Source organism: Pelodiscus sinensis, chromosome 22, assembly GCF_052426305.1.
Source record: "Pelodiscus sinensis isolate ZL-2025 chromosome 22, ASM5242630v1, whole genome shotgun sequence".
Lineage (NCBI taxonomy): Eukaryota > Metazoa > Chordata > Testudines > Trionychidae > Pelodiscus > Pelodiscus sinensis.
Genome location: NC_143073.1, coordinates 24,574,699 through 24,592,730, shown reverse-complemented (window position 1 = coordinate 24,592,730; position 18,032 = coordinate 24,574,699). Strand labels below are relative to the sequence as shown.

Sequence of the window (18,032 nt, the reverse complement as noted above, 5' to 3'; positions counted from 1 at the left end):
TGTTAGGATTGTTTTTGAGGCTGTGTATGGCATTGTGTTCTGCATGGCTGAGGTTAGATGTTACACATTGTTGTTTGCTGACAATGTCAGCCAGAACACATTGCTGAAGCAACTGACATAAGAATCAAGACTCTCATTATGACTGTTAGGAGTGGTCCACATAGATGCCTTCCTCTTGTGGGATTGGAAGGAGTGGGGTGAAGCTGGAGGGTCAGTGTCTTCATTGGTGTGTTGGGAATATTCCTTTATACGGAATTATAAATGTGGGAAAATAGGCTTCCAGATTTCCACAGAACTGAATCATACTTGTGGGGTGATGGGGCAGAAAGAAAATCTTTGAGATAGGACAGATTCCTCCACCAGGCTAACAGTGTGGTTGGAAAGGTTGACAATGTTGCTAGGTGAGTTGAAGGTGCCAGGATTGAAATATCCTGAGGTGTGTAGGAGTAGGCGTGTAGGAGTTTGGATAGTATATTGTCTTTTTTCTTGTGAAGGGAGGTGACGTGAACATTGTAGGTGGCCTGCTGGGTAAAGTCCAGCCAAGAGGAAGTATGTGTGGAAGTTTTGGGTTTTTTTTTTTTTTAGAGTCTCTAATATTGAGAGCTCCTCCTTGATTTTCTTCTGTGTGTTGTATGGGATGCTGATTAGATGATTCCCCAGTTTCTTTGAGAGAGTGTGTGGCATAATCTCTTCCTGTAGTCTGAGGGATACATTTTGTTCTGGGAGTCCAGTTCCTGGGGCTTAGGCAAGTGCTGGGCACTTCCGCTTCTGTCGACAAAGAGCATCTAGACGACATCCAGTTCTGTCGACAAAGGAAGCCACTTTGTCGACATGACGTGCAGACGCAAAGGACAGTGTAGATGCAATAATGCCTTCTGTCCTTGTAGAATAAGGTTTACAGCCGTCCACAAAACTGCTGATTTCTGCCGATGTTATGTCAACAGAACTCAGTGGCAGTGTAGACTCAGGGATAGTTTTGTCGACAAAACTCCACTTGTGGTCCAGGACCTGGGAGACCTAATGCAGGAGACGTTGGTCAGGCCATCTACTCACAGCTTCCCCCACCCAGGGGAACTGAGGCAAGAGCTCTGCTTGGTGGACAGGAGTGGGTGACAATGGAGCTTCCTCCTACCTGTGCCTCACCTTGTCTTGGTGTTTCCCATTCTCACAGGCACTCCGGTTCAGAGGCCATGGGGCCTTGAGGTTTGTGGAGGTAGACAGGGTGACACTGGTGCCTCTCCCTGAGGGAGGACTCTGGGGCTCAATCAGCTGGTCCTGTCCATGATCCGGCACCAGCTCAATGCCCTGGCTCCAGCCCCTTGTCCTGGCCAACTGCCAGAAGCTGGTTCTTGAACTTTGTCAGCTGGCACTGCACTGGTCCCTCCCTGCAGGGTTCTCCATCCTCCCATGGAGGAGGAAGGGCAGAGCCAGATGGGCTTGTGCACCCAGGTCCTTGTCTTCCACCTCCAGGCCCCTCACAGGCTCCTATACAATGCAAAGTCCGGCCTGGAGCAGGTTGGGGCAAGTTTTCCTGCGCTGTGCAGATACGACTGGCAGCTCCTTTGTCTGCAACTGAGAAATCCTCTGACTGACCTCTCTGGCTGCTGGTCTTCCACCAGGGCCTCCATGGGCCTGCAAGGTACTGCTGGCCACCTGGTCCTTGGCAGCCACCGAGGGGGCAGACCTCCTTGTGGGGCTGGTGCTGCACAAGACCCAGTGCCACCTGAGTTCCTAGGCCTGCCAGGGATCTCACCGGCAGCTCCTTCACTGAGCCCTGAGTGTGTACAATCCTTGCCCTCTGATCTCCCCCCCTCCCCCCATGTTCCCTATTCCTGTCCCTCTAGCAGCACTCGTTTACCCAGCATGTGTCAGGCTGCAGCCCTTCCTCTGGCTGCTCCTGGGTCTTCTATTGCATTATTGGCTGCACTTCTCTCCCATCTTCTCCTTCATGCACCATAGATGTGTGATGGTTCTCCTCCCCCCTCCCCCCCCCCCCCCGCCATGCTTTATGAGATGGACTTATGGACACAAATATGCAGAACTTGAATGTGCTTGGGACAAATTGCCTCATGTAACCTACCGATCTTAATGTCATAATCCACTGGGTCTGTGTTTCTTAATTAGGTGTGTGTATCACTCTAGGGTTACGTCTAGACTGCACGCCTTTTTCGACAGAAGCTTTGTTGACAGTATCTGTCAACAAAGCCTCTGTTGAAAAAGAAAGTCTAGACTACAACAGTTCTGTCTAAAAAGCAGCCACTTTTTCGAAAGAGAGTGTAGATGCACTCATTGACAGAACTTTGTCAAAAAAAGGCGTTATTCCTCGCAGAACAAGGTTTACCGCTGTCGACAAAACTGCCGCATTCTGTCAACTTACTGTCAACAGAATGCGGCGGTAGTGTAGATGCAAGGTATAGTTTTGTCGACAAAAGTCCACTTTTGTCTACAAAACACTGTAATCTAGACACACCCCCTTCGGCTATGTCTAGACTGCAGGCTTTTTTCAGAAGAAGCTTTTCTGGAAGAGATCTTCCGAAAAAACATCTTCCAAAAGAGCGCATCTACACAACAAAAGTGCATCAAAAAAGAGATCTGCTTTTTCAAAAGATAGCGTCCACACTGAATGGTCACCTAGAAGACCAGAGACAGAGGTTGGCTGAGAGGGTCTCTTGTGACTCTGGGGCCTTTTTCTGATGCTTTGTTTATCCCTGGATCTGGGCAGAGGTCCTCTTGGTGGCATCTGCTTGACACCTTTGAGGAGCAGTGGGTGCCGGCAGGGTTCTCTGCTCAGTGTCCCCTTCCCGTTCCCTTGTTTGGACCATTTTGATTCTCCCCCATAATCAGTAGAGTTCCTGGGCTCAGTGGATCCTCCCCAAAGGTTGGGGGAGAATCCTTGTAACACTTCTTTGCAATCCAATAAGACCCTTCTCCTCCAGCCATCTCGCCCGACCCTGGCACAAGGGATAACTGACCCTGGCAGGAAGAATGTCTGGCCTGCTTGGAACACATCGGTCAAGTGGAACAGGAACGGGCATGCTCTGAAAGGGGAAAATAACCAACCAGTGGTAGGTCAGCAAAGAGCCGTGTGAGCCAGAGCTGGCTGGGACTGAGCTCCAGAAACTCCAGGCTTGGCCGTTCCTGGCCCCAAACTCTGCACTTACCGTGCCGGAGATGTAAGTTTAAAAAAGCTGGTTTGCTGTGCTGGGGCGTGAGCTCTCCCTGCCGTTCTAAACACTGCTGCTTCCATCAGGGCTGTAGCCAGGGCAGGGGGAGGGGCAGCTGCCCAGGGTGCAAACCAGCAGGTGGTGGGAAAGTGGGGCAGACAAACGCAATGTTTGAGGTAGAGGCCTGTAGTGGAATTGGGATCCTGGGAGTCCTGTCACCAAACCGTCCCCATGACACCCGTAGCTCTGTGACACCCATAGCTCTGTGCTGCTGGTCATGGAGCTGCCTTCAGAGCAGAGCACCCAGCCAGCAGCTGCTTTTCTCTGACCACTAAGCGCTGAAGGCAGGGCAGCTGCCAGCAGCTCAGAGTTAAAGGTGGGAAACCACGTACCCAGCCGCCTTTGCTCCTGTGCTGCTGCTCTCAAAGCTGGGGATTCATGTTGCCTGCAGCATGCAGGACGGTTGCTTCAATCCCACCCCTGCACCACCTCTGCAATCCCCACTGCCACCTGCGCCTTGTGCCCACTGCTCCGGCCGTAGGGTTGTAGGACCCAAAGGATCCCTGTCCCACAGCCGCAATAGCAGGAGCAGCTAGAAACTCAGGGGCGGGCGGGTGGGAGTGGGGATCGTGGGGGGAGGGGAGCAGGAATCCAAACTGTTCTGTGCAGGCGCCAGCAGGGCCCACGATCTGATCACTCACCCGGGGGGGGGGGGGAAATGCCTCGGGATGGTGCTGGCAGCAGAGGGTGAGTTGATTCATGCACAGGAGAGACTCAAGGAGCAGCATTCACCATTCCACAGCCACCACCGCATCGTTTAGCTCCCAGAGAAAGGCCCCTGGGTGCTGTTGAGTGGCAAGTTAGTGTCAGCGCGTCACACACCAACAACCAGTTGTGGTGGGTTAAGGAGCGTAATTACTGTGTGCCACAGAGTCACACGGTCAGAAGAAGTCGAGGCCCTCCCTTGGCACGGAAATTCTGGGTGCGGGGGGGGAGGCTGCTGCATCTCTGCTTTTACCCAGGGATCCCCTCCCAGCCCCCCCCCCCTCGAGTCCTGCCTTCCAACCATGCCCTCAGGCTCCGTTCCCTGACCTGATGCAGGGTCCTGGCTTTCAGGCCTCTGACCAGGGTTCCACTGCCAGTCCCGTGCTCAGGGCTTTCCTTCTTCCTGCCCCCACTCCCGCTCACTGCTCCTGTCCTGAGCCCAGGCTGAGCTGTGGTTCCTGCCTCATTCTCCTTCCCCATATGGGTGTGCCCCAGAGAAACAGCACTGGCCAGGCCCTAGCTTGGAGGGAGGCAGACACAGATCAAAGGGATGGCTTTTGGCACACACTCCTTTCAATGCTGAAGTGCGGGGAGTGGAAGTTAGATCCCAAACTGCCCTTCTGCTGAAGGCCCTGTCATTTCCAGGCATCGCCTTCCATTGGGCCTAGTGCTCTTGCTTTATTTCCTGACAATAGGAGTCAATTCAAGTCCATAGGCCCGGGTCTGCCTCTAGAGAATATGAAGGCATATCTCTCCTGAACCAAGACGTTTTGTTGAGGCAAGAGGCATCATTAGTGTTTGTGAGAATGTCAGCAGCTCAGAAGAAGATACAGTCTCTTTTATTTGTACCAGGTAAAGGTGAGAGGAAGCTGGATGTTAAGGAAGTGGAAATGGATATGCAGCCTGAAAAGGACCACAAGAAGAAAGTACCTCCAATCATAACAGGTACAAGCCAAAATACACTATGAACCATGTTCCCTTATTCTATCAACTTTTTCTACAATATCTTAACACATGCTATTGAGGACTGATCTGCAAAAGGCAATATTCTGATGTAATATAGCAGCTGGGAAAATAATATTTTACAATACAGTGGAGAAAGTGACTCTGTCTCTTCCTCAATGGTAAGTACTAGGAACACTGTATTCAGCATGCGGCTTCCTCGTATGATAACTTACAATCAGGAAATGTTAGCTTGTGCCAGGAAAAAGGGATGTGCCTGGAATGTGATTGCATCTCACAAAAGCAGCCGAAAAGAGACAGAAGCACTAGACACGTGTGAGTGGCTGTCTGGGTGTGTCCTGCCCCCAGTCGGGACTGGGTGAATTCCAAGCATTCCACCCATTAAATACACTTGTAAAGGGTCTGGGTTGGTGCAAGGAATGAGGCTCCCACCCCCTCCATTCATAGAGGAACTTTGCTGACCTTTCCCATTCAGCAGGGAATTGGGGACAGTGTGCAGTTTGCTGCATTCCTCTCTTGCCCTGGGGAACGTGGGGCAGGGAACCTGGAATTGCCTCAGCAGGGGGATTTGCACCCTCCCCGGTCTGTATCGGCTGAAGCTGCATTTGCAACAGAGAGGTGCTTCTGACCTTCCACAATGGGCTGCAGTGAGAAACAGCTGGTGTGGTCCTCTCTCCCCTGGGCAGCCTGCACACTGCACCCCTCAATGCCAGCCCCGCCTCAGAGCCATGGTTTGAATGAAGCAGGAACATTTACTATTATTTTCCAAGAAGTACAAATGAATGGAGGGAAGTAGCCGAGCAATGGCTGGTAAAACTTCTGGTCCATCACAGTGCTGCAGAAGCTGGTATCTGAGTGGCACAAAGAATGGCGGTGAGAAAGAACCTGTGTTAAGGGAGGAGAATTACAGGAGGGAAAGGAACGAGAGAAGTGTGAGCATTAGATTCTCCGTGGCAACTGTGCAGGGTGCATGTTCTCTGCAGCGCTGAAGTGCGGGGAGTGGAAGTTAGATCCCAAAGTGTCCATCTGCTGGAGGCCCCGCCCTTTCCAGGCATTGCCTCCCCACCATTCCTTTGGGCCCAGTACTCCTGCCGTATTTCCTGAAATTAGGAGGCAATTTCAGCCCATAGGCATGGTTCTGCCTCTAGAGAATATGACAGTGAGTCTCTCGTGAACCAAGATGTTTTGTTGAGGCAATAGGCGTCATTAGTGTTTGTGAGAATGTCAACAGCTGAGTCAAAGATACAAACTCTTTTATTTGTACCAGGTAAAGCTGAGTGGAAATTTGGTGGTAAGAAAGAGGAAAAAGATATGAAGACTAAAAAGGGCCACAAGGAGAAAGTACCATCAATCATAACAGGTACAAACCACAATACACGATCAACAACATCCCCTTATTCTACCATTTTTTTCTGCAAGGGTACGTCTACACTACAGCGCTAGTTCGAACTAACTTAGTTCGAATTAGTTAATTCGAACTAAGCTAGTTCGAACTAACGCATCTAGAACTAAAAACTAGTTCGAACTAGCGTTTTGCTAGTTCGAACTAGTAAGTCCACATTGAGTGGACTCTGAACAGGGCTTAAGGATGGCCGGAAGCAGTGCCGGCAGGGCATAAAAGGAGGACTTAGAGCGTGGAGATACTGTCTCAGGCTAGCCGAGGGCTGCGCTTAAAGGGTCCCGACCCCCACCCCGGACACACAGTTCTAAGGGGTGCCCCGCTTGCAAAGAAGTTCTGGCTTGGAGTGCCCTGAGTGCCCACACTGGGCACATCACACCACTCGGCCATCAGCCCGGCTGCACTTGCCGCAGGCTGCCATCTGGGGAGAGGGAGTAATTGGGGGGCTGCAGGAGAGCTTCCACCCCCAGAAGCCCGCAGAGCCAGCCCAGTCCTCCCCATCGGGGGCTCGTGCCCCATTCCTCCCTCACCTTCTTCCACTTGCCCTTCCCTAGCCCCCCTTCTTATTGATGTACAAAATAAAGCTAATGTTTCTTCCAACATTGACTCTGTCTTTATTGAACAAAACTGGGGGAGACTGGGAAAAGGAGGTGGGAGAGGGGAAGAGAAAGGCTGGGAGAGGGGAGGGCAACTAACATGATCAGGGGTTGGGAACAGGTCCCAGATGAAGAGAGGCTACAGAGACTGGGACTGTTCAGCTTAGAAAAGAGGAGACGGAGGGGGGACAGGATAGAGGTCTCTAAAAGCAGGGGTTGGGTGGAGAGGGTGCATTCAGAAAAGTTCTTCATGAGTTCCCATAAAGAAGGACTAGAGGACACCAAAGGAAAGGAATGGGTAGCAGGCTTGAAACTAGTAACAGAAAGTTGTTCTTCTTCCCAAAGCAAATAGTTAACCTGTGGAACTCCTTGCTGCAGGAGGCTGTGAAGGCTACAACTAGAACAGAGTTTAAAGGGAAGTGAGATCAAGTGATGGAGGTTGGGTCCATGGAGTCCTATTAGCCAGAGGGTAGGAGTGGTGTCCCTGCCCAAAGTTTGTGGAAGGCTGGAGAGGGATGGCACGAGACAAATGGCTTGGTCATTGTCTTCGGTCCATCCCCTCCAGGGTCCCTAGGGTTGGCCGCTGTGGGCAGACAGGCTACTGGGCTAGATGGACCTTTGGTCTGACCCAGGACGGCCATTGTAAGCTCAGGGCTCAGGGTCGGGGGTCTCAGTGGACCCCCTTGATTTTCATGCACACCTGCTCCTGGGTGGCCAGGCTGGCAGCTCTCCTGCCCTAGACGGCCACTTTCCTGTGCCTAGTGCGGAGATCGTGGACGAGGTCCACGATGTCCGCACTAGCCCAGGAAGGTGCCCGCCTCTTGCGGTCCAGGGCAAGCTCCCGGGAGCCGCCAGCCTGGTCCCGGCAAGAGGGGGTGGGCTGGGAGGCATCGGGTGGGTGGCTCTGTGCCGTGCCAGGTGCAGGGTCTGCTAGCTGGGTGCTGGCAGGCTTGCACCTGGCACGGGCACCGTAGCCAGCCCGTGCCCCTTTAAGGGGTCCGGGGCCGGGAGGGGGGCATAGAGTTTCCCTGGTGTTGGCCAGAGTGGCCACCAGGGAAACCTGGGGAGGGCTAGTCTCCCACTAGTTCGAACTAAAGGGCTACACAGCCCTTAGTTCGAACTAGCTAGTTCGAACTAGGCGTTAGTCCTCGTAAAATGAGGTTTTCCTAGTTCGAACTAAGCGCTCCGCTAGTTCGATTCAAATTCGAACTAGCGGAGCGCTAGTGTAGCGCATAGGAAAGTTAGTTCGAACTAACGTCCGTTAGTTCGAACTAACTTTCTAGTGTAGACATACCCCAATATCTTAACACATGTCATTGAGGGCAGATCTCCAGAGAGCGGAATTCTGATGTAATAGAGCAGGTGGAAAAGTAATATTTTATAATATAGTGGGGAAAGTGACTCTGTCTCCTCCTCAATGGTAAGTACTAGGAACACCGTATTCAGCGTGCAGCTTCCTTGTATCATAACTTAAAGTTAGTTTGTGCCAGGAAAATGGGATGTGCCTGGAATGGGATTGCATCTCACAAAAGCAGCCGAAAAGAGACAAAAGCACCAGACATGTGAGAGTGGCTTTCTGGGTGTGCCCTCCCCCCAGTCCCAGACTGCCTGAACCCCAAGCATCCTCCCCATTAAATACACTTGTGTCAGGTGCAAGCAAAAAAGCATCATTTAAAACTTTCCCTTATTCTATCTACTTTGTTTTCAATATTTCTAACAAATGTTAATGATTTCTGATTTCACTTAAAAAGGTGGCATTTTGATTCAAGTTATCTGGTGGTTAAGAACTATTTGACTCTATATTTAAGAGAGTCTACCTGTCTATTAAACTACTCCCCCTAAATTGTAAGTGTGAGGATCATCTAATTAGTTACACAGCTTCCTCATATGATAACTTAAAGCGAGGTAGTGGTTGGTTTGTGTCAGGGAAATGGGACGTGCCAGGAATGGAATTCCTTCTCACAAAATCAAACTGAACAGAGATAGAATTAGTGATACAGATGAACAGAATTTTCTGAATGTTCTGCTGGTGAGAGAAGCACCTCAGCAGCCCAACACCGTGGAATTTAATTTCAGAAAGGGGAAAATGAGGAGGCTAGTTAAACAGAAAGTAAAAGGTACACGGCCAAATGTAGAATTTCTGCAAGCTGCATGGAAACTTTTAAAAGTCATGGTAATAGATGGTCAACTTAAATGTATACCCTAAATTAAAAATACAGTAAGAGAATTAAAAAAATGCCAGCCAGTATGACTTAACAACCAAGTAAAAGAAGCAGTGAGAAATAAAAAGGCATTGTTTGAAACGTAGAATTGAAATCATGAAGAGGAAAATAGAAGGAGCATTAGCACTCTCAAATACAGTGTAAAAATATAATTAGGAATGCCAAACAGTAATAGCAATTTTTGTATCTACACGAGAAGTACATAGCCTACTAAACATCCAGTAGGGCCACTGGACAACTGATATGCTAAAGGAGTACTCAGAGATGAAAAAGTCATTGAGGAGAAACTAAATGAATTCTTTGCTTCGGTCTTCATGGCTGAAGATGTTAAGGAGATTCCCAAACCTGAGCCATTCCTTTAGGTCAGAAATCTGAGGAATTGTCCCAGATTGAGGTGTTATTAGAGGAAGATTTGGAACAAATTGATAAACGTAAGAGTTACAAGTCACCAGGACCAGAAGGCATTCAGCCAAGAGTTCTGAAAGAACTCAAATGTGAAATTGTGGAACTATTAACTGTGGTTTGTAACCTGTCCTTTAAATCAGCTTCTGTATCTAATGACTGGAAAATGAAGTAAAAATCTTACATGAGCCAAAATGTTCCATAGAATCTCTATGGATACTAATTCCTTGCTCCAAAAATAAGACTATAGCAGTAGGGATGTAGTATTGACCACCTGATCAGGACAGTGATAGTGGCTGTGTAATGCTAAGGGAGATTAGAGAGGCAATCAAAATAAAAAACTCAGTAATAGTCGGGGATTTCAACTATCCCCATATTGACTGGGTACACATCACCTCAGGATGGGATACAGAGATAAAATTTCTTGATACCTTAAATGACTACTTCTTGCAGCTGCTGGTACAGCAACCCACCAGAAGAGAGGCAATTCTTGATTTAGTCCAGAGTGGAGCACAGGATCTGGTCCAGTGGGTAACTATAACAGAACTGCTGGGAAATAGTGACCATAATGTAATAACATTTAACATCCCTGTGGTGGGAAAAACACCTCAACAGCCCAACACAGTAGTATTTAATTTCAGAAAGGGAAACTACACAAAAATGAGGAAGTTATTTAAACAGAAATTAAAAGGTGCAGTGACAAAAGTAAAATCTCTTCAAGATGCATGGAAACTTTTCAAAGACACCATAATAGAGGCCCAACTTAAATGTATAGCCCAAATTAAAAAAACCAGTAAGAGAAACAAAAAAAATGCCACCATGGCTTAACAACCAAATAAAAAAAGCAGTGAGAGATAAAAAGACATCATTTAAAAAGTGGAAGTCAAATCCTAGTGAGGAAAATATAAAGGAGCATAAACCTCATCAAATTAAGTGTAAAAATATAATAAGAAAAGCAAAAAAGGATGTTAAAGAACAGTTAGCCAAAAACGCAAAAAGTAATAGTAAAATGTTTTTAAGTGCATCAGAAGCAGGAAGCTGGCTAAACAACCAGTGGGGCTCCTGGATGATCGAGATGCTAAAGGAGCACTCAAAGATGATTAAGTCATTGCAGAGAAGCTAAATTAATTCTTTGCTTCCGTCTTTATGGCTGAGGATGTTAGGGAGGTTCCCAAACCTGAGGCATTCATTTTAAGTGACAAATCTGAGGAATCGTCCCAGATTGAGGTGTCATTAGAGGAGGTTTTGGAACAAATTGATAAACTTAACAGTAAGAAGTGACCGGGACCAGACGACATTCACCCAAGAGTTCTAAAAGATCTCAAATTGGAAATTTTGGAACTATTAACTGTGGTGTGTAACCTATCCTTTAAATAAGCTTCTGTACCTAATGACTGGAAAATAGCTAATGTGATGCAATATTTAAAAATGGCTCCAGAGGTAATTACAGACTGGTGAGTCTAATGTCTCACCAGCCAATTTAGCTGAAACTATAGTAAACAATAAAATTGTCAGACACATAGGTAAACATAATTTGTTGGGGGAAAGTCAACATGGTTTCTGGAAAGGAACTTCATGCCTTTTTAATCTACTTGAGTTCTTTGAGGGGGTCAATAAACATATGGACAAAGGGTATCCAGTGGTTCTAGTGTACTGAGATTTCCAGAAAGCCTTGGACAAATCCCCTCACCAAAGGCTCTTAAGTAGAGCAAGTTGTCATGGGATAAAGGGGAAGGTCCTTTCATGGATTGAGAACTGGTTAAGAGGCAGGAAACAGAGGTCTGTTTTCAGAGTGGAGAGAGGTAACTAGTGGGGTCTCCCAAGGGTCTCTCCAAGCCTATTCAACTTATTTATAAATGATCTAGAGAAAGGGGTAAACAGTGAGGTGGCAAAATTTGCAGATGATACTAAACTGCTCAAGATCATTAAGACCAAAGCAGACTGTAGAGCTTTAAAAAGACCTCACCAAACCCAAGTGATTGGGCAACAAAATGGCAAATGAAATTTAATATTGATAAATGTAAACTAATGCACATTGGAAAAAATAATCCCAACTATACGTACAGTATAATGGCTGTAGCTACAAATATAAATATAAAGGGGAAAAATGATTAGGGATTTAGAATGGGTCCCATATGAAGAGCGTTTAAAAAGACTTGGACTTTTCAACTTAGAAAAGAGGGGTATGTCTACACTAGAAAGTTAGTTCGAACTAACGGACGTTAGTTCGAACTAACTTTCCTATGCGCTACACTAGCGCTCCGCTAGTTCGAATTTGAATCGAACTAGCGGAGCGCTTAGTTCGAACTAGGTAAACCTCATTTTACGAGGACTAACGCCTAGTTCGAACTAGCTAGTTCGAACTAAGGGCTGTGTAGCCCTTTAGTTCGAACTAGTGGGAGGCTAGCCCTCCCCAGGTTTCCCTGGTGGCCACTCTGGCCAACACCAGGGAAACTCTATGCCCCCCTCCCGGCCCCGGACCCCTTAAAGGGGCACGGGCTGGCTACGGTGCCCGTGCCAGGTGCAAGCCTGCCAGCACCCAGCCAGCAGACCCTGCACCTGGCACGGCACAGAGCCACCCACCCGATGCCCCCCAGCCCACCCCCTCTTCCCGGGACCAGGCTGGCGGCTCCCGGGAGCTTGCCCTGGACCGCAAGAGGCGGGCACCTTCCTGGGCTAGTGCGGACATCGTGGACCTCGTCCACGATCTCCGCACTAGGCACAGGAAAGTGGCCGTCTAGGGCAGGAGAGCTGCCAGCCTGGCCACCCAGGACCAGGTGTGCATGAAAATCAAGGGGGTCCACTGAGACCCCCGACACTGAGCCCTGAGCTTACAATGGCCGTACTGGGCCAGACCAAAGGTCCATCTAGCCCAGTAGCCTGTCTGCCAACAGCGGCCAACCCTAGGGACCCTGGAGGGGATGGACCGAAGACAATGACCAAGCCATTTGTCTCGTGCCATCCCTCTCCAGCCTTCCACAAACTTTGGGCAGGGACACCACTCCTACCCTCAGCTAATAGGACTCCATGGACCCAACCTCCATGACTTTATCTCACTTCCCTTTCAACTCTGTTCTAGTTGTAGCCTTCACAGCCTCCTGCAGCAAGGAGTTCCACAGGTTAACTATTTGCTTTGTGAAGAACAACAACTTTCTCTTACTAGTTTCAAGCCTGCTACCCATTCCTTTCCTTTGGTGTCCTCTAGTCCTTCTTTATGGGAACTCAGGAAGAACTTTTCTGAATGCACCCTCTCCACCCAACCCCTGCTTTTAGAGACCTCTATCCTGTCCCCCCTCCGTCTCCTCTTTTCTAAGCTGAACAGTCCCAGTCTCTGTAGCCTCTCTTCATCTGGGACCTGTTCCCAACCCCTGATCATGTTAGTTGCCCTCCCCTCTCCCAGCCTTTCTCTTCCCCTCTCCCACCTCCTTTTCCCAGTCTCCCCCAGTTTTTTTCAATAAAGACAGAGTCAATGTTGGAAGAAACATTAGCTTTATTTTGTACATCAATAAGAAGGGGGGCTAGGGAAGGGCAAGTGGAAGAAGGTGAGGGAGGAATGGGGCACGAGCCCCCGATGGGGAGGACTGGGCTGGCTCTGCGGGCTTCTGGGGGTGGAAGCTCTCCTGCAGCCCCCCAATTACTCCCTCTCCCCAGATGGCAGCCTGCGGCAAGTGCAGCCGGGCTGATGGCCGAGTGGTGTGATGTGCCCAGTGTGGGCACTCAGGGCACTCCAAGCCAGAACTTCTTTGCAAGCGGGGCACCCCTTAGAACTGTGTGTCCGGGGTGGGGGTCGGGACCCTTTAAGCGCAGCCCTCGGCTAGCCTGAGACAGTATCTCCATGCTCTAAGTCCTCCTTTTATGCCCTGCCGGCACTGCTTCCGGCCATCCTTAAGCCCTGTTCAGAGTCCACTCAATGTGGACTTACTAGTTCGAACTAGCAAAACACTAGTTCGAACTAGTTTTTAGTTCTAGATGCGTTAGTTCGAACTAGCTTAGTTCGAATTAACTAATTCGAACTAAGTTAGTTCGAACTAGCGCTGTAGTGTAGACGTACCCGAGGAGACTAAAGGGGGATATGATCGAGGTCTATAAAATCATGACTGGTGTGGAAAAAGCAAATAAGGGAATAATTATTTATTTACTCTCACACTTTAAGAACTAGGGATCATCAAATGAAATTAATAGGCAGCAAGTTAAAACAAACAAAAAGAAGTTTTTATTCATTCAGCACACAGTCAACCTGTAGAACTCCTTGCCAGAGAATGTTGTGAAGACTAGATCTTTAACAGGGTTCAGAAAAGAGCTAGATAGATTCATGGAGGTTAGATCCATCAGTGGCTATTAGCCAGGATGGGTAGGAATGTTGTCCCTAGCCTCTGTTTCTCTGGAAGTGGGTGATAGGGGAAGGATCATGTGGGGATTACCTGTTGTATTTTTTCCCTCTGGGGCATCTAGTATTGGCCACTGCTGGCAGACAGGATACTGGGCTGGATGGATCGTTAGTCTGACCCAGTCTGGCCGTTCTTATGTTCGTATGTTCTCATGTAAGATTGTGTGACAGACCCAGGGCATCCAACTACAATAGTTTGGAGAAGGGCAAATATACAGGCAACTGAGTAAATAGTTTTCTATTGTCTGTGTGAACAGGCCATGTAATCATGGCAGGCACCTGGAGCCAATTAAAAGCTTGTCCGAAGCAGCAGGCCAATCCGGACACCTGCAGCCCAGGAAGGCCTGCTGGGGCTAGTTTAAAAGGCTTCCTCTCAGGAAAGGCAGGGAGAGGGGACAAGCCAAGGGCTGTGAGTAAGAGGTGCACTGCCGGAGAGCTGAGGCCGGCAAGGAGGGAAGTGTGCTGTGCAGGAGCAGTAGAGTCTTGCTCAGGTACCAGGATCTTGAGGGAGCATTTGGGGATGTGGCCCAGGGAAGAGGCTTCTAGACTGGGGCTAGAGAGAAAAACCTTAGGATGCCTGGGCTCAGCCCTCCCCCCACCACAACAGTGTGTGACCCGGGAAAGGGAGGCCAGCACTATGGAGGGGCTTCCCCCCAACCCTTGGAAATGCCTGTGATGAGGGTGGCTCTGTGAGCTGTGACTCTGGGCTCTAGTAAAGGTCAAAAGCTGTGTGGAGGGTCACAGTGTGTCTCTGAGGCGAACAAGATCTGCCTAGAGACACAGGACCCTTGGGGCACGGCCAGAGCTTTGCCACAATAGCTACTGGGACACCAATTTTCACAAAGGGCTCTAGTGGTGATCCAGGCAGTTACAGACCAGAATGTCTAATGTCAGTACCGGGGAAACGGGTTGAAACTGTCGTAAAGATCAGAATTGTCAGACACAGAGATGGACAGAATTTGTTGGAGATAAATTATTCTGTAAAGAGAAATCATTCAGTTCACTACTCTGCTAGAGTTCTTTTAGGGGGCTCAACAAGCAGGTGGACAAAATGTGGACTATATCCAGTGGATGTAGCGTACTTAGATTTCCAGAAAGCCTTTGACAAGGTCCCTCACCAAAGGCTCTTAAGTAAAGTAAATTGTCATGGGATTAGAAGCAAGATCCTCTCATGGACTGAGAGCTGGTTAAAAGACAGGAAACAAAGGGTAGGAATAAATGGTCAGTTTTCAGACTGGAGAGGGGTAACTAGTGGTATTCTGCAGGAGTCCGTACTGACACCCATTCTGTTCAACATATTTACAAATGATCTGGAGAAAGGGGTAAACAGTGAGGTGGCAAAGTTTGCAGATGATACCAAACTACTCAAAATAGTTAAGACCAAAGCAAGCTGTGAAGAGCCTCAACTGGTTCTCAGAAAACTAAGTGACTGGACAACAAAATGGCAAATGAATGTTAATGTTGATAAATGCAAAGTAATGTATTTTGGAAAACATCATCTAAATTACATGTACAGAATGCTGGCAACTATATTAGTTGTTACACCTCAAAAACAAGATCTTGGAGTCATTGTGGATAATTCTCTGAAAACATCCACTCAGTGTGCAACAACAGTCAAAAAAGCAAACAGAAGGCCCTTAAGCGAAGGAAGCTGTCACAGGAGATGAGGGAAGGTCTGCTCATGGATTGGTAACAGGTTAAAAGGCAGGAAACAAAGTGTGGAAGTAAATGGTCAGTTTTCAGAGTGCAGAAAGGTAACTAGTGGGGTCCTCCAAGGGTCTGTCCTGGGACCAATCTCATTGAACTTATTTATAAATGATCTAGAGAAAGGGGTAAACAATGAGGTGGCAAAATTTGCAAATGATAGTAAATTACTCAAGGTAGTGAAGTCCAGAGCAGACTATGAAGAGATTCAAAATAATGCCACAAAGCTATGTGACAGGGCAAAAAAATGGCAGATGAATTGCAATGTTGATAAATGCAAAGTAATGCTAATTGGAAAACATAATCACAACTCTATGCATAAAATGATGGGGACCAAATTAGCTGTTACCAGTCAAAAAGAGAGATCTTGGAGTCATTGTGGAGAGTTCTCTGGAAACATCCGCTCAGTGTGCAGCGGCCATCAAAAAAACAAACAGAATGTGAGGAGCCATTAAAAAAGGGTTAGAGAACAAGGCAGGGAAGATATAAATTCCTCTCTGTAAATCCATAGTACACCCACACATTGAGCCTTACAACCCCACACTGTACTCCTTAATAGCAACGGTCTTAGGCTTTTCAAACTTGGCCTCCGGGCACTGTATCTCAATGTTCTAGCCCCGAGTAAACCTTTCACCCTTCTTTTCACACACATTGTGGGGGGTGCAGCATGTGACGATAACCAGAGGGATGTTTTCATCAGCTAGGTCCAACTTCCCGAGGAAACCTCACCAGCGGGCCTTCAAATGGCCAAACTCACGCTCCACAGTCATTCTGCACCCGCTCAGCCTGTTATTGCACCTTCCTTGCTGCTGTCCAGGCTCCCAGTGTACAGTTTCATGAACCATGGCATTAAGGGGTAGGCAGTGTCTCCAAGCATCACAATGGCCATTTCCACTTCCCCACAGTGATCTCCTGGTCCAGGAAGAAGCCCCCCAACCCCAACTTGCAGTGTTTTGAGCAGGCCACTGCTCCAAAAGATGTGTGCACCTTGCATCTCCCCAGACCAGCCTGTGTGACTGTCCATAAGATGCCCATGGTGATCCACAGGTACCTAAAGAACCATGGAGCAATGACTCTTGTGGTTCATGTACTAGGAGTGAAGACATCTGGTGCCAGACCTGGAATGTGCGTGCCAGCTGTCGCACCACTGTAGTTTGGGAATCCCATTGGTATGAAGCTTTCTACAATGTCAAACCCCTGGTCCAGAGTCTGTCAGAGCAGGGTGGAACTGATGGCCCCACACGCTTCCATAAGAATGAGTCCAACAGTCGACTTCCCCCCTCCGAAATGATTGGTGAACCACCAACACTGTCTGGAGCAGCCACCTTAAATGGGGTGATCCACCAGCACGACAGCTCCCATTCGTGCCACAGCTTGGGGGTGACTCTGCTCACAGTCCTGTGAAAGTGGCTTTCCTCATCCGAAACATCTGCAGCCACTGCTCCCCATCCCAGGCTTGTATGGCGATGGGATCCCACCTCTCAGTGCTGGTTTCCTGAGTCTAAAGTGCGTTCCACTGTGCTCAGCACCTCTGTGAGTGCCACAAGAAACTTTGTCTCGCACGAACGTAGCAGCGTCACTTTGCAGCTTTGGGACTCACTCGACTGCCCTATGGGACATGCTAGTGAGATCAACCAGCATTTCAGTAGCAGCTGGGATCCATTCCTGCACACCAGGGAGGAAGAGCACGTAGCACAGAAACCCTTCAAAGATGGCCCCAAATGCAGCCGGACGCACAGGGGTTCCTGGGATAGGTCACTGGGGTGCAAGCGCGGTGCCCTGGGCCTCCCCAGAAACCTCTGCAGCAGAAGAGGAAGAGGCGCTCGGGGGAAAGCTACCCAGAATGCTCTGCTCCCAGAGGCGCTGGGAGTGCCACGAGTGTGGCCACGCTGATGCACTGGCGGCTGACACGTGGATACCCAATCGCATTTTCGTTGTTGTGCTCCATGAGCAGAGCGATAACGGCCAGTGCCTTCCACCAGCCAGTGTAGATGTTGCCTGAGTAAACATGACAACTGGTTGTACACCGGGGAGTGCCCAGACAGCCATTCAGCCTGGCTGGGCCTAAGGGAGAGGAACTGGACCCTGCACTGAAGGTGCCGACCTCCCACCTTCCTGAGTGGAGTCCTAGGATGCTGCTTTGACACTGCATGGTCATGTGGTCATATGACCTGGTACTGGGCCTATCTTGGCCTATTATTATTCCATTAATAAGGGGTGGGGAGCAAACCCTGTAATCCCCAGGTCCTTTTCTGCAGAACTGTTACTTAGCCATTTGGTCCCCAACCTGTAACTGTGCTGGGGATTCTTCTGTCCCAAGTGCAGGACTCTACACTTGTCCTTGTTGAACCACATAAGATTTCTTTCCCAATCCTCTAATCTGTCTAGGTTACTCTGGATTCTATCCCTGCCCTCCAGTGTATCTATCCC

General features: G+C 48.8%; 1 protein-coding gene across 1 annotated transcript in view; it reads left to right on the top strand.

The window, feature by feature from the left end:
- LOC149521869 (guanylate-binding protein 1-like) overlaps positions 1-18,032 on the top strand; it is a 125,701-nt gene that overhangs the window by 25,126 nt on the left and 82,543 nt on the right. The window contains exons 3-4 of the mRNA XM_089772591.1: positions 4,782-4,874; positions 6,160-6,252. Coding sequence (XP_089628717.1) covers positions 4,782-4,874; positions 6,160-6,252 — 186 coding nt within the window. The remainder of the gene's footprint in view (positions 1-4,781; positions 4,875-6,159; positions 6,253-18,032) is intronic.